This window comes from Zootermopsis nevadensis, unplaced genomic scaffold (genome assembly GCF_977971745.1).
Source record: "Zootermopsis nevadensis isolate Lab colony 2312 unplaced genomic scaffold, Znev_1.0 Znev_ptg000046l, whole genome shotgun sequence".
Lineage (NCBI taxonomy): Eukaryota > Metazoa > Arthropoda > Insecta > Blattodea > Termopsidae > Zootermopsis > Zootermopsis nevadensis.
In genome coordinates, this window is record NW_028259178.1 from 997,243 (window position 1) to 1,014,034 (window position 16,792).

General features: G+C 39.1%; 2 protein-coding genes across 4 annotated transcripts in view; one reads left to right on the forward strand and one right to left on the reverse strand.

The window, feature by feature from the left end:
• The window catches only part of LOC110840336 (uncharacterized), a 139,662-nt gene that overhangs the window by 114,749 nt on the left and 8,121 nt on the right, over positions 1-16,792 (forward strand). The window contains exons 1-6 of one of the 3 annotated variants that reach the window (XM_087360754.1): positions 4,290-4,420; positions 5,283-5,464; positions 8,710-8,872; positions 12,480-12,661; positions 13,372-13,541; positions 15,455-15,606. In XM_087360754.1, coding sequence (XP_087216880.1) covers positions 5,303-5,464; positions 8,710-8,872; positions 12,480-12,661; positions 13,372-13,541; positions 15,455-15,606 — 829 coding nt within the window. In that variant the 5' untranslated portion in view covers positions 4,290-4,420; positions 5,283-5,302. Of the gene's footprint in view, positions 1-4,289; positions 4,421-4,771; positions 5,041-5,282; positions 5,465-8,709; positions 8,873-12,479; positions 12,662-13,371; positions 13,542-15,454; positions 15,607-16,792 lie in introns of those variants that run through there. The other 2 variants (XM_087360752.1, XM_087360753.1) reach the window with 2 other exon arrangements.
• LOC110840328 (succinate dehydrogenase assembly factor 2, mitochondrial) lies at positions 81-4,712 on the reverse strand. The gene is made up of 3 exons (XM_022085276.2): positions 4,554-4,712; positions 4,197-4,339; positions 81-1,028 (listed from the first exon to the last, which is right to left on the reverse strand). Exons 1-3 carry the CDS (start codon positions 4,605-4,607, stop codon positions 752-754), a joined length of 474 nt encoding a protein of 157 aa, XP_021940968.1. The 5' UTR covers positions 4,608-4,712; the 3' UTR covers positions 81-751.

Here is a 16,792-nt window from a genome sequence, read left to right on the forward strand (position 1 = left end):
GCAATTTTTATAAGCAAACTAAGGTTTTTGAGAGCGCCGTGTAGTCTGGTAGAAGCAAAATATGAAAAATAAAGCGGTAATCCTGTTACTTTCATACATTCGTCTGTTTTAAGATTTGTATCTTTACTTATATAAGTTCTCCCTTACAAATTTTCATACGTAATAAATGAGTAACAGGTTCACTTATATATTAGATGTACACATCACTCAAAACAGACTTGTGAATGCTTTAATATTATTGGAAGAATGATCCCATTATATCAAAGAAAAAACACTAGTATTTTTTTTAAGAACACATGAATAATGTAACACAGCAGTAATTATTGATAATTCATTACATCTAACAGTCTTCATGTACTATTCAATTAATCAATGTTATCTACATGATTTGTCTTATGATCTGGAGCTTTCACTGCGACTAATTATAGTAAATTATTCTCAGGCTATCAGCCATGTAAGGTGGCATAATGAAGAAAACAACATTTCTTGAACCATCTTCGTCCTTGTCCTCAGTGTACTGTAATTATAGGAGAACCCCTTCATTTTTTGTTTTCTTTTTAATCATACATCCAGGAATCTCCTACAACTACAGTACCCTGAGGATGAGGATGAAGATGGTTCTCAAAACATTGGCGTTTTCTTCATTAAGCTACCTTACATATATGGTAGCCTGAGAATAATTTATTATACATGATGTGTTGTTTTCCTAGGTGACATTTACATTTTGCATTTGTAAAACATTCAATGGCTATCAAGCATACAAATTAGGTTGCCGAATCCTAGACTCTCGGTCCTTGTTTTGAACGTGATCCCTCAATAACTGCATAATTTCATTGTCAAATTCAGCTGGTGTAGGTTTAATTCCTGTAGCCCAATAGAAAATGTCCCAGTCATTAGATGGTAAGTTGATAAGGCGGTCATACAATTTAACTTGTTCCGCTGTCATGTTTTGAAGGTACTTGGCTGCAAACGTTGCTAGCAAGAGATCATTTTCAAGCATTCCTCTCTTGCGTGACTGGTAGAGGAGACTGAAACATATATTTACAAATTCCATACAGACATGCAGGTTACATTCGAAAATGGTGATCACGTTTCAGGTATAAAAGTACATGACACTTCATAAAGGGATGATGACAACAAAGATTACATAATTTAATGACACTACCAACTCACTGATGTGGCTTTCCGATTAACTCACATATTACCGTTGTTTACATACGTCACAGAACACATTTCTAACTCAACATTTCCAGTGTTCTAGAATGTAGTGGAGAATATGATTTTTAGTTCCCGTAATATTTTATGCTATGCTGCCAATAATAAAGTGTCGCAGTTGAGGAGGCAATTTTCTGGTACAGGGAGCGGTGAGGCGAGGAAGAGAGCTTTGGAGAGAAAGCATACAGGATGGACGTTATCTCACTGAAAAGGAAAGAATTTGAACTATAGGAAGGAAATAATATTCAGCCAGTCAAGTAAACAAGCATTCACATTAAGATCCGCATTAATATTCATAAATACATTGTAATAAGAATTTTGCAAAAAAAAATTTGTGTTAGCATTTATATATTGCTAAATTTACTTAAAAATTCTTAATAATAACATGTTTATTTGGTTGTAAAATGTCTGATGCTTGTATTTGACAAAATTAAAATGCAGGCCTACTTGGAAAAATGGTTTGACTTCTTTGCGTGTATGTGCCCCACCAGAAAATAAGACATGAGAAAAGTGAACATCAAGTCAAGAGAAACAGGAATAGGAAATGATCATGACATATGAAAGATACTCTCAAAACACCGGCCTGGAACGACGAAGAATAATGAAGAAAACTGTTGCCATTATGAACTCGGATATGCACTTGGTACTTCCCAACCATGCAGCAGGAGATTCAGCCATTTTATCACAAAATTTTATGTAAAATAAAGAGGAAATGTGCAAACTTGCATCGAATAATTTAACTATGTGGAAAAATGAACTGAGCACTTAATTTTAATATACGTAGTTATAAATTAAAAACCTATATTTTAATCTGAAATCTGTTACATAAGATGACCTGGGACAAATCACCATCCCAAAAATTCTGGGATTTCCAGCCACTATATTCTGCTAGCTATGACAATGTTTCAAGATACAAGATGTCGAGACATGTACATGAACACTTCATGAAAAATTTAAGCCTGTAATCTTGGAAACAGTAAATGGACACACATTTCGTGAAAGTCAACTGTGTCAATTGGACGTGACCAAGTGGATAATTATTCTGTGAACGAAACAGAAGTTTGTTACTGAATTTACACAGTATAGCAATGTTTCTGAAACATGTTTAAAAGCAGAGAATTTTATCTCATAATTCTGTAATTGTTTTATCAGAATTTTTTTTGGAATTTTACCTGTTACTTTATGCAGCCATCTTTGCATTCACAGCCATGACATCCTCAAATCCTACATATTCTCCGTAAAGTTTCTATTTTAAAATCAAGGCTCCTCTCAAAAGCAGGTTCATTTACTGAATTTTCCTGTATGATCTGAAGCTTTCATGGTGACCAAGTATAATGAATTATTCTCGGGCTACCAGCCATGTCAGGTGGTTTAATGGAGAAATAATCGTCTTGAAAACGACCTTCATCTTCAGGGTACTTATTATTATTATTATTATTTAGTGTTCTGTCTGACGACAGGTCCGTATGAACAGGATCCTTCCATCCTTTTCTCGGACTGGGACCTGTTCATATACGTTCTTGGCAGATGATCCAGAAGTGGTTTGCCATTGCCTTCTTCTGTGTGTGAATGGAGTAATTGTTGGGATGCCACGGAGGAAAACTCCGTGTTGCCTAGACCACGGCCTTGCCCAACACAAGTTATAAATTCGAACCCGAGACCCCAGGATTACAAGGCCAGCGTTCTAACCGCTAGACCACCGTGGCGGTTCAGGGTACTTACGTTAATTTAAATACCCTGAGAACGAAGATGATTCTCGAGACGATTTTTTCTCCATGAAACCACATGACATGGCTGGTAGCTCGACAAAAATTCATTATGTATTTGCCTGATGTGAAATGTCATCATTCACACTGTGAACCCGAAGTAACAACCCAGTTCCCTCTCGATGGAACTACAGATGGTTGGTTTCCTGCGTACATTTTATCTGTTATGCAGAAGCTGTTGACGTACATTACAACTGAACATTCCAGGGGGTTGTCTGTATTCCTAGAGGATACAAAATGGCATGGTGATGTATCCAACTTGATTATAATGCTTAACGGTACATTTGTATTTTCACAGTTTTTGCACACGGCGGCCAGCAAAGTTAGCACCTTCGTGAGGGATTATCTTTGAAGTTACATAGCGAATGACTGTTTTGACACTTCTGTGGGACCAGTATGAGGATGGTGGTATCAAAAGGGGTGCTATATCATGGTTTGACTGTATTAGGTAATGTAGGTAGAAACCTTCTCAAGTTCACATCCTTATTTTGCTTGAAAAAATTTGCTTTCAGAAAAGGAACTTAAAGCCTTGCTTTCCTTCATCAGTGTTCATCTTCTGGGTTGTGACACTGTATGGGCTTGTAGACAGATATACACAAATGTTCCAGAGAAACATACTGCCTCCATGTTCAGCACTGGCAATTTAACATTGCATCACAACCCAGAATATTAATATTGATATATTTACTGTTGAAAGAGCTTTAAATCCGTTGCTTTCTTTGTTCTTGGATAAGTGCTCTAGTTTAAAGGAAGTCTGGATCATTTGTTAGTCTTCTAACTTTAAATGAAATCTTTCCTGACAGGCTGAGGTTTTTATATGTTCTCCAATCAAATGTATATCATTAATTGACTGTCTCTGTCGCAAAACAAGTTTGCATTCAGTGGTGACAATACAAGATGAAACTCACTCATCAAATTGTGTACTTTTATTCAGAACTAGTTACCAATTTTCAGTGATTTTCTCTGAGGAGCTTTGTGGGCAGCATTCTCTTACAGGAATTTCCTGCACTGTGGTGCCCTTGCTAGGCTGCACTGCACTACAATGGGGATTAGACAATTAAATGTAAACATAATAAGCATAATTTAATGTTACGAGCTTCATTTGATAATCATCACTGATTGCCACTCATACAAATGGTGTGGAATATGGAAAATAAAAGTAGCCTTTTTGCCTTATTCACATTTAGGACTATAAAAATTTAACATTAAAATTACCGTGCTTTTTTTAATTTAAGTGGTTCATCAACCCTTTCCGTGTATGGGGGAATTTTAGGTTCAGAAAATTCTCGTGGAAGTACTTCCTTTGCAGCCAGATTTGCAGTTCCAACGCTAAAAGGCTGAATTAAACGCATCCATGGCTGAAATTAAGAACAATATCGTATTAAATATTACTGTATGATTCTCGCGGCCATTAATCCTTTTTGTATATATTCTTAAAGGTACATAACGACAGAATAATTATGGTAAATTATATGAATTATGGTTAGGTTATCTCTCTCTTCAGTTCACTGCTAGAAGTGTGGTTTAATGGCTATGTCTATTTCGCATAACAAAAATATAGTTGCCACTTACACGTGGTATATATGTGTTGATCAGGTATGACATTTTTAATTGTTTAAATGCCATTTTAAGTATTTATAGAAACGTTATTCTGTAATGCTGATGTTAACTCCCGTTGTGTTGGTAACAATTATGAATCTTGGTGTTATTTTAAATTTATAGATTCGTATAATGCAGAAAATTGAAGTTGCATGAGATTATTTAAGAGCCGAGTAAACAAAAGTTATATTGGGAACCAGCTGTGGGAATAAAAGCTACATGTTAATTCATTTTAATGTAATTAAAAGCTTTCGAAATACTGCTTGCCTTGCATTACCAACATCTGTATCTGCAATGAGAACATAATGAAGGTCAATCATTCCGTCCTAGACAATGGCTGCTGCCATGAGGATTAGGGTAGCGAATGTTGCAAGAAACTATGTACAAACGCTACTATTACAATCTCATACGATGAAAACTAAGCATAAAGTTTGTTTCCACAACTCATCCTTCTTATATGGTGAGTGCTGTCCCACCCAGTTACTTTATTATAGGTTCTGCTTTAGCTTTATTAAAAAAAAGTATTTTAGAATTTGCAACTTACTGTGTGGTAATGGATAAAATACTCTTATGTTGTTTCAAGATGACAAAGTGAAACTCGCTTTTGCCTGAAATATGTACCAAGGAATTGTATCAGACTCCAGGGTAACAGGAAGTTCACATTGCTTGGAATTAATACTACCATGTGTCATTTATTTTAAGCTGTTGGTCAAGAACTTAAAATGCCATCACTTTCACCAACGATGTCAGACGGAACCATTGTAAAATGGTTAAAAAAAGAAGGGGATCCCATTGTTCCAGGAGATGTGTTATGTGATATACAAACAGACAAAGCAGTTGTTTCATTTGAAACTGAAGAAGAGGGAGTTCTTGCAAAAATTTTGGTATGTAGATGTGCATTAAGTAACAATAACAAATCTTGTTTGTTTTCTAAACTAGTGTTCGTGATACTTATGAGGAGTTTGTCAAATATTAAGTTGAATTGAAGGTTATGTAAAGGCTCAGACTGTGGAATGTTTAGCTTGTGATTGTGTATCTTAAATAACTACACTGACTTAGCCAAGTAAGTGATATACAGACAATATCAGGTTTTTGTTCTTAATTAGGTCTAGAAAACTATGTGTTGAAATGGAATAGCATTGAGCTACACCAGTTTTCCTATAAGATTAAAATAAATTAATGTAACTCATGAAGATGATTTATAAAAGTGCTGTAAATTATAGTTTTCTTGAACACTTTGGACTATTTGCTTTGCTTCAGGACATTCAATTTGGGCTGTATTTTTAAGCTTTTCAATTCCTCTCTCTCTGCATGTACAATCAGAAAGTCAGATGCATGTTTCAGAATTGTTAAGACCGATGTTAATGGGTCAATTAATTTTAAAAAAGAGGGAAGGAATGTTTTGACAGACCAGAACTCCAACATGAAAAGTGACATTAACTTATGCATTATATGTACCTGATACCTGAAAAATGAGCATCTGGTACGATGGACATGTGACATGTGTGGTGTTGTGACGGAGTAGTGCTAAACTCAGCTCCATAAACTTGGTTAAATGATTATGGTACTATACATAAATATAGACAACCCTCATGCCCCAATGATATGAGGAATTGCTAGCTTTTTACGGATGATTTTGTGGTGCCATCATTTGCAAGCAATGGTTTACAGAAGGAGATATACAGAATAGTTAGATATTGTTTAGAATGTAATTTGTGTGAATCTAAGATAGCGTTGGTTAAATATGGAAGTAAACTGAAGAACAATGGAAGGTGGAATAGGAATGGACAAAGTTTAGAGGTAATATATAATTCAGTTATTTAGGAATAACTTTAGAACATGCAGGAGGCTGGAACAAGCAAGAAGCGTTAGTAAAAACAAAAACAATCAAAATGTTAAAAAAATATTAAAATATACAGAAGTGTAATTTTGCCAGTTGTGCTGTATGGGTTCAAAACTTGGCCCCTCACTTTGAGGGAGGAACATAGACTGAGGGTCTTTGAGAACAGTGTTTTGAGGAAGATATTTGGACCCAAAAGGGAGGAAGACGGATCATGGAAAAAATTTCATGACGATGCTCTTCACTCCTCACCTGATATTGTTAGAGCGATTAAATCGAGGAGGATGAGGTGGGTGGGACGTGCAGCATGCATGGGGGAGGGGCGTTTACAAGGTATTGGTTGGGAGGAGACCACTGGCAAGACCTAGGTGTAAATGGGAGGATAATATGAAAATGGATCTTAGGTAAATAGACTTGAAATGCATGGATTAGATTCATCTGACGCAGGATATGGACTGGTGGTGGGCTGTCGTGAACACAGTAGTGAAACTTCGGATATAAAACTCAAGGATGCTGAGCTTCTCAAAACGGACTTTGCTGCTGCTTGGGGTTGGTTAGTTCCAGGGGTCTGATCCACAGATGAAGATGAACCTGTCACTCGCTTTTACCTCTTGGTGGGTCTCGCTTTATCTCCATGGTGTGGTACCTTTTGAAATGAAGCAACACTGCACTGCATTTTTATGTACCCATCGATTGATCATTACATAACAATACAGGGCAGAGTAGACCGTCTGCATAATTACAACGGGAAACTGTCACTTAGTGCCCGTAGTGCAGATAATTTGCTGTCGTCCTCTCTCAGCTTGCTTCTCTTAACGCGAGGTGGTTGCTGGACGTAGTTTGAGCTGATGCCTGGATGACGTGTTGTCAAGTGTTGTTAAATTTATCGTGCCGAGTTGGTGGAACATTAATCTGAATCAGAGCGGTATTTCTTCTTAGTGGTGTGTCAGTCCTGCGACAATTAACGAAGTCCTCTTTTTTATTTAATGCAGAGGCATTTCTGTTATAATTGCTGTGGCCTGCGAAGTACTGCCTGCCATTTTGGTAGTCACAGAGGAAGGAAACACACTAGTGTGGGTACAAAAAGGTATCGTGAAACCTTCTCCTTGCTGATAAAAATTGGTATCATCAGAATCTGAACTAAGAACATGAAATTTTTGTGCAGTGAACGCAAGAAGAAAAGAGTTGTGCGTGTTTCCGGTGGGACATTGCACCAGCACACGCAGAAAGACATCAGTAGAAGTTTTGTCAACTACGTTTGTTGAAGAAATGAACTGTAGAAGACAAATTCTGTCACGTTCCCTGCATATCAATATGTATGGTTTTTTTAACTTTCATGATACTTTGAACCAGAAGTTTAATAGTTTGTCTTATGGGTTGTAATGCTGACAACTTCACATGCCGTTACAACCCATAAGACTAATATTGACATCTTTACAAATATCTTCTTCTTCTTCTATGGCTCTCTGGTCCGTATTCGGTCCATGGCCTCCTCAGTTCTCTTCCATTCAGTCCTCTGTTAGGTCCGTCTGTCCGAGGCTTTGATCGAGGTTTCGAAACATCTTCGTTTTTACGGTGCAAGGTTGTTAGCCTTGCGACCAACCCCCAACCTGGAGGACCAGGGTACCTGACCTCTCCCCTTCGACCAATCTGGCTACGGAGGCCCTACCAGTAGCTATGCTACCGCCAGCACAACTCTTGGGATCACCGAGGTACTCGAGCCCCACCACCACGACAATCTTTACCAATATGTGAATCTCAAATCTGTATATACAATTAAATTTCTACTTTTGATTCTGAGAAATGTATTTTTTGGATGGGGTTATCAAAATGATTGAATACCAGCTGTGTACCATATACTACCGCAGAACGCTTTTTCGACGTTAGTAAATGTGTTAAAATATTGTGGGACGTGTCTTTTAAATTGTGCTGAGTGCAGTGCTTTCTTCCTGCCTGACTAACATGTGGTGGCTACATTTTTCAAGCTGAAGCACTAATAACAATACTGTAGCTTTTGTGATGAACTGCTCTGTGTATGTACAACTTTGGCTTTTGGGGATAAGCTACATTGAGTGTTTAAGGGGTTCCAGAATTTTGGCAAATATTTCAGTTGCCAACTTCCAGGTAAATGTTTGTAAGAGGGTGAGAGAACCTTTATAAGAGCGTGGGAGATAAAAGGTGAGTAATGTGATTGAATGAACAATGAACCGGGGTGCTATTTACTCAGGTCACTACTGTACTTAGATGTACAGACGAGTACACATTCTATTGCAACGTCATACTCTACAGGTTCGAGAGGATGCTAAAGATATAAAAGTAGGAACTGTTATAGCACTCATGGTGGCTGAGGGTGAAGACTGGAGGTCTGTCGAAGTCCCCAAATCATCTGATGCGTCGTCTTTAGCGCCACCACGACCGCCGTCAGAACCGGCATCGAAACCAGGATCTGGGGGTAATGGCAATACAAGTTACTTAATTGAGCATGAATGGGTTCTTCATAATTTTACCCTGTAATGCAGAGTGCAGTGCGTACCTCATTTTGGTATTTAATTAAATCACTGAAGCACCAGTAAGACACTGGAAACATCTGATATGTAATTGCAAATCTCCCAGAAAGACCTCTGCCACTCACCCATAATCCAGTACTCACGTAGAATAAATTACGCATACGCTGCTGCGTGAAGTTTTGCCAAGCATAAGCAAGTTCTGCTACTTTTGTTACTCGAAGCCTTTGCACATTTTATTTTGTGTCATGCATTTTAATTCATATCTAACGCATGTAGTCTTTCATTTACGATATTCATCAGACTTCTTTGTTTGTAAATTATATAGTGATGCTTTATCAGTTGCAGATGTCATTTGTTGTCAAAGTTTGAGATATTTGTAAAAGAGCATTTGTATCTTGTTTGAAGGTACGAAACTTCCACATTCGTGGAGGAACTGAGGAAAACCATAAACAATATGGATAGCCAATTTCCCTTTCTGCTGTTTTCACAGAATCATTTCAAATACAGATCGGATATGGTAACGCAGAGCTAAATTGGCCGCTTTGATTGCATAAGCAGCCTCAGAAATGCGGATGTTATAAAAATTGTCAGTTTAATGAACTATTTTAGTAATTTACCTGTGTATCAGATCGCACACTCTGGAAGGGTGTTCATCTGTTTACAACATATTATCAGCAATCCACTTAGTAATTGGGATTTGAAATTAAGAACTTCCAGAATTAAAAGTAAGATTACGTAGGCTGAAATTGCTTTTTTAAACTATTGACGTGCTATGACATATGCAGGACACATGCCCTTTCAGATGATCTTAGCCACTTCTGGAGCTGTGGAGCATCATCAGATTAAATTCTAAATGATTTGTAAGATTTGAGGTTTTCACAGTGGTGAGTATGAAGAATTCCGTCTTCTGGGTTGTTGCGCCGTGTAGTCTGGTCGATATTAACCAACGTTTCAGAGGTCATACTGCCTCCGTCATCAGGGCGATGAGTATGAAGATTTCTGTCTTCTGGGTTATTGCGCTGTGTAGTCTGGTCGATGTTTACCAACGTTTCAGAGGTTATACTGCCTCCATCATCAGAGTATGAAGATTTCTGTCTTCTGGGTTGTTGAGCTGTGTAGTCTGGTCGATGTTAACCGACGTTTCAGAGGTCATATTGCCTCCGTCATCAGGGCGATGATTCAGCGCAACAACCCAGAATACAGAAATCTTCATACTCATCGCCCTGATGATGGAGGCAGTATGACCTCTGAAACGTTGGTTAACATCGACCAGACTACACAGCGCAACAACCCAGAAGACAGAAATCTTCATACTCATCGCCCTGATGACGGAGGCAGTATGACCTCTGAAACGTTGGTTAACATCGACCAGACTACACAGCGCAACAACCCAGAAGACAGAAATCTTCATACTCATCGCCCTGATGACGGAGGCAGTATGACCTCTGAAACGTTGGTTAACATCGACCAGACTACACAGCGTGACAACCCAGAAGACAGACATCTTCTAAATGATTTCTTTACTAAATCTGTACTGAAGATTAATGGTAATATCAGGACATATTCTCTTTTGTATAGATATTTTGAATGGATGAAAATAAATGGTATGACAGTGGCATAAATGTTTACTGAATTAAACAATTTTCAGATAATGTTATGGAACTTAATGGGAAAGTATTTTTTTACCAGCTGTTCATGAGGAAGTTCATAAATCATTTCTCCCTACATACACGTGTGCGCATGCACACCAACACGCACATGTATTTCTTGTGTGTGTAATATGGTAGGTTGTGAAAAGAACAGAACAGTATTTATGTAATGGAAGTACAAAACCTTTCTTGAGTGATAGATAAAAAGTGATTTTAATAATTTGTATATTTTTTTTGTTTTTGTGGTTTATTTAATGATGTCAGTAGGTCAGACTAGTGTTGAAAAATGTTTTTAAATGTTGTGGTTTTTAAATTACCAGTTGCCAAGTCTCGTATATGTAATGGGATAGAGACTGTGATTGACCATGTTTGTGTGTGTGCGCATTTTATGCACTACAAGGATCAGTAACGATGCTACATTGCAAAGTGTTCCATTTTACAAGTCACTGTCAAAAGTACATCTAATGTGGGCGGTGGATATTAAATAATAGGAATGAGAAAGAAATAAGATAGAAAGGCAGGAAGAAACTGATGAGGAAAGGGACAATGGAGAAAGGCAGAAAGGGGGCAAGGGATAAAAATATGAGAGAAATTATTCCCCACTTAATTTCAGCTGGTCGTTGAATCTCATTTTCTAAAGATTATCAAAACCGGTTTTACGAAGGTGAGTTTAATCAGCATGTTCACTCGACCACAGAAAGTGTTCCAATTGTGATTTGCTGCTTAAAAATGTTGTGTTCCGCAGAGCTGTTTTGATTTCCTGCGTCCAACGTGAGAAGTATGCAGTATTAAGTAACGTATTATTTGCGCAGTAATCGTTTCTTATAGTTGATCGTCTCCTCTGTATTCGTGGAATGCCGCACTTCACTTTGTCAGTGCTGTACAGGCATCTGCCGTATGTTGTTTGAAAGATTTTTCTTGTGGAGGAATTTCTTAAAATGGCAATAACTTTAAATTTAACTTGGCTGTGTGAATGTACTGCATAGTTCTGTGGCATTCATTGCATCCACACACATCCTTATGACAGTGATACACCACATTGTTCTCCTTCCAGCAAGTCAGTCTACAGCCCATGCATCCTCCTTTGTGTATTGGGGGGGGGGGGGGGTGCTGCTGTTTCTGTTTCTGCATGAAGCTTACCATATCTAAAACTTCTTGACGATGGTGAAGAGTCAATTGAATAAATATTTCCTTGGATATTATCCATCGTCTAGTAAATATAAAACGTAAAACGACGTTTTGGAGATGGGACTCTATCTCCGTCTTCAGGTTCCTACACAGTTGGGCCCACTAGATATAGCTAATCCCTATCCGGAGATAACTGTGTAGGAACCTGAAGACGGAGATAGAGTCCCATCTCCGAAACGTCGTTTTACGTTTTATATTTACTAGACGATGGATAATATCCAAGGAAATTTTTATTCAATGAAGCTTACCATTCAATTCTAAGTGTCAAGTCTCAAGACTGAGTGGAGTTTTACCTACACAGCCCTGTATGTCTTTGTGGCATGGTGTTTAGGCTAAGCTACAACTCACCTTTGCCTTTTGCATATACCCTTCGTTTGTTACGAACATTTTTTTTTTACCGAAAATGTATGTAATTTTTTGGTCACATTTCCGTTTGGCATAATATTTTAAGAACACGTGAAATACAATGTATTACAATTTCAAAGATTTCTAGAGTTAAGTATGTATATTCAGACTTAACTGTGTGAATTATGTAGATTTTTACTGTGAACTATCTAAGCAAATTAAGGTTTGTGACTTATTTTATGGTAGATATGTAAATTGTACGATATTCTGCAGATAAAATTACTAAGCCGTAGTGGAGGCATGAATTTAAAGATGCTGATTTTGATAAAAAATTAAAGTAAGTAATGTTTGCGTTACTTTTACCTTACAGTTACAGGGCAAGAAGTGAAAATGCCGTCACTCTCGCCAACAATGTCTGACGGCACTATTTTAAAATGGCTGAAAAATGAGGGTGATCCAGTTGCCCCCGGAGACGTGCTATGCGACATACAGACCGATAAGGCAGTTATGTCATTTGAGACTGAAGAAGAAGGTGTACTTGCTAAGATTTTGGTATGCCACGCTTGATTCCATTGCATCACACTTTGTAGGATTTGAGGTTTTCACGGCGGTGAGTCTTCTGGGTTGTAGTGCCTCGTAGTCTGGTAGAAGTTTACCGACCTTTCAGAGATTGCCCAATGATGGAGGCAGCAAGGACCGCTGAAACATTCGTAAAGTTCTGCCGGATTAGATGGCGATACAACCCAAGAGACAGCCATCTTCACATCAAACTGTTTGTCTTACAAATTTGATATTGGAGGTTTAAGATTATACTTTTGTTGTAAATTGAATTCAAAGTAGGTAAAAGGTCTCATTACCCTATATTTTGTAAGGTACTCTCTATAATGTTTTTGTAGTAATTCTTCTTCGGCTTAACTTGAATTCCATTTTATACCCTTACCCTTAATAATAAATCACTGTTAATTGTTTCATTCTGTAAGTCTGGGATTTGTGGTGGCCATTTGAAATCACCAAATTTAATTATAAAACAACAAGAAAATCAAATAATGGTTGTTCCTAATCTTTGCTTCACTCTGTAGTAACCACAAGGAGAAGTCGAGCAGTTCAGATCATTGTAGAAACTTTCACATCATTTTATCAGAGTAATTTTTTAAACTCACTGTTATTAAAGTTGTGGTGTAAACAGAGCAGCATGTTTTTAGTCTGTAGTTCATAAATGTAGCACGGAGCTGCTGACATACAGAGTACTCTTATATTATCAGGTTCAAGAAGACGTGAGAGATGTAAAAGTAGGCGCGCTAATCGCTCTCATGGTGGCACCAGGAGAAGATTGGAAGAATGTTGAGATTCCTTCATCTGCCGCGCCACTGCCATCTGCGCCGCCACCTCCATCGGCACCAAGTGCAAAGACAGAACCGACTGCTGAAACAGAGTGAGTTTTATGTACGCTCTGGCACAAGAGTTACACTGCAGTTTTGTCAGGTCATAAGTTTGAGATGCCATTTGCACATAGTAAGCAGTGGCGCGTTCTGGCATTCTCCGCAGGCAGCCAAGGTCACAACACCGCTTCTTGCATTGTCAGCCTGACAAACTTAACCACTCGCCTTGGGAATCCGCAGTGTAACATAAAAACTACGGTTCTGCGTTTGCACCATCACGTATATATTCTGCTAGAATTTTGTTTCCTGTTGCTAGTAGTTTTAAGGTCTGATGTTCGTTGGTAAAGTTAAGTTAGTTGAATAAGATCTCGGGTAATTAGCCGCGTAAACTGGTTACCGTAGTAAACCGACATTTCAGGGAACCAACTCTGTCCCCATCCTCAGGGTTCTGATGTGACTGGATACCTCAGAAGTCACCTGCCTGGGACCAGTACTCATGTCCGGACCCAGGCCCAAGGAGCTAGGGGGACCGACTTGTAAAGGAAGCCATAGAGATCAGGCTGCATCCCAACAACTTTAATAGGGACCGAGATTTCACCTTTAGACCAGCATGGTATCCTGTGACTAACATGTTGAGAAATTTTGGCGAAACGCCAGGTAGAAAGCAGAGCCAAACAAACCGAGCGCTTGACTCCGCCCCCTAGCTCCTTGGGCCTGGGTCCAAACAAGAGTACCGGTCCCAGGCAGGTGACTTCTCAGGTATCCAGTCACATCAGAACCCTGATGATGGGGACAGAGTTGGTTCCCGAAACGTCGGTTTACTACGGTAACCAGTTGACGCGGCTGATTGCCCGAGAAGATTTTATTGATTGTACTCGCCGCGAAAGTCTCAAATCCTATATTAAGTTAGTTGATCTTTTGTGGCTTGGTGATTCACAAATAATCTATGAAGTACGAGGTGCGATCGGAAAGTTTCCAGACTGCGCCTATAAAAACCCGTACACTTATCTCAGGTATTAAATTCATCCATCACCCTCGAAGTAGTTCCCCTGGGAGTGAACACAACGATCCCAGCGCCGCTGCCAAGCCTGGAAGCATCCCTGGAAATCTTTCTTTGTCAGCCTGTCAAGCACCATCTGCGATTCTGCCTGAATCTCTTCTATCGTCTCAAATCTCCTTCCCTTTAGCTGAATTTTCATCTTTGGGAAGAGGAAGAAGTCACACGGAGCTTAGAAAGGAAGTTGGGGTCGGTTCTTGCAAGATCTTTGAGCTCCTGACAAACGAGAAGTCGATTCTGCTTCTGGTCCTCAGACAGGATGCGTCGCATGTGGAGTTCTTCCTTTAGAATCAGCTGACAGGTCCCATAGCCTGTCCCAACAATGTCGCACAAGTCGTTGATGGTACGACGTCGATCTTCGTGAATGGCCTGCCGAATCTTCGTAACATTTTTGGGCGTTGTGCTCGAAGATGGTCGTCCAGAACGCTCGTCATCATCGACAGAGGTTCGGCCATTTTTAAAACGTGAATGCCACACAAAAGTTTGTGCACGACCCATTGCGGACTCCCCAAATGCTTTCTTTAGCATTTCATAGGTTTCCGTAGTCTTTGGCAAAATTTGATGCACACGCCATTCCGAAATCGCAGGAGGGTCGGCGTAATGCACTACCAAAACGCCCGTAACTAAGAAACAAATGCTAATTCGATGATGCCGGCTGGCACACTGATTCACTATGAATGTAGGCCGCACCCCCCAGCGGCAGAAGCTCGTACTACATCCGGTTCGCCCTCTATTGACACAGTCTGGAAACTTTCCGATCGCACCTCGTATGTGTTTGAGATTGGTAACACTGTTCTGTCTACTGTATTTTTACTTTAAATACCTGGAAGATAGGTGAAGAATGTAGTTTCAGAAATTGCTGTTTTTTGTGAATATCAGTTTGAACGTTGTTAATTTCTTGTTGTACAGGATTTTAGGACCTGCAGTTCGCGTGCTGTTGGAACGCTATCACTTGCAATCCAGCCGCGTAACTGCTACTGGCCATAAAGGGAAACTTCTTAAAGGAGATGTACTGAAATATATTGCAGACAATAAACTTAAACCAAAAGCGCCAAAGGAAGGTAATCGTATAAATGAGATGTTTTCTGATTTAATTTTAGTCCTGTTAAAAGCCCATTGATTTGAGGTCAGTTAATCCACAAGTAATAGCTCTTTTAAAATAAATGTGATTACAATAGATGATACAGAGCTAACCTCTAATATGTGACGTGTGAATTCATTAAATAATTTTTGCATGAAAATAATTTTGAGAATGCTGTTAACGTGATTTACCAAAACTCTGAACTCCGTAATATAATTTGAGAGCCAGGTAATCTGTCTGAACGCTAGTCGTAGGCAGCAGGAGAGAGAATTTTATTTGCGTGTGACCCTGTTATCACGTGTGTGACCAGTAGACGTCAAACAGTTGTGTAACTAACTTCATGGGGCAGACTCCTTCTCGAGAAGCTGATAATTACTCCACTAGTCAAGAAATTACCTGGCTTCTGTGGAACCAGAATGTTCATTACCATACTAACAAGAGTCTACCACTACTAGAATTTGTTGTGAATCAGATCTTTTTCATCAGTGTGCGACACAGATAATTATGATCCTTTGTTTAGTGCTTTTAAGGACAATGCAGGAACTTTGCCCTCAAATATTCTTGTTGATTGGCTAAGGTATAAATGCTCAATTCTGCAATCAGACCGTCATGACTGAAGGCAGGTGGTGCAGAAATATATATAAAAATGGTGTCTGCTTCACACTTGAAGTAATTTAATACTTTATACACCAACTTTGAAGCTGATTGAGTCATGAGGGCATAGAAGTGTCCAAAACTCAGCCACCATCATTCATGGCACCAGCGCAGGTCCCATGGTCATCGTCATACCCATAACCAAACTTCCTGTCACATTTTACCTACGGACAGAGAAATTCTGCTGTCTGTGTACAAATATATTGCCCTGATGATGGAGGGAGCAAGGACGTCTGAAACGTCGGTAAACTTCTACCAGACTACGCGGTGCAACAACCCAGAAGACATCCATCTTTGGACTCACCGCCGTGAAAACCTCAAATCCTACAAACGTGTGGGTTTGATGTGAATATTTATTGGACAACGAAGCTTGCGGATCAGATGCTTCTTTAGTAGACAGCACATAGCACTCGTGGCACAGAAACTGGCAAACTATTTCGGAAGCTTGTAGTTCCTGAAGGGTGCAAGAAGAAAGGTGTTTGATTGTGAGCTGGATTCATCTTGCTCAGGAT

Excerpts from the sequence above, each read along its gene's own strand:
- LOC110840328 (XM_022085276.2), bottom strand. The coding sequence starts at position 4,607 with ATGGCATTTAAACAATTAAAAATGTCATACCTGATCAACACATATATA. Across the intron at positions 4,340-4,553 it reads TCAACACATATATACCACGT|CCATGGATGCGTTTAATTCA; the intron begins GTAAGTGGCAAC and ends TCTTAATTTCAG. Across the intron at positions 1,029-4,196 it reads CTTAAATTAAAAAAAGCACG|TCTCCTCTACCAGTCACGCA; the intron begins GTAATTTTAATG and ends TATATGTTTCAG.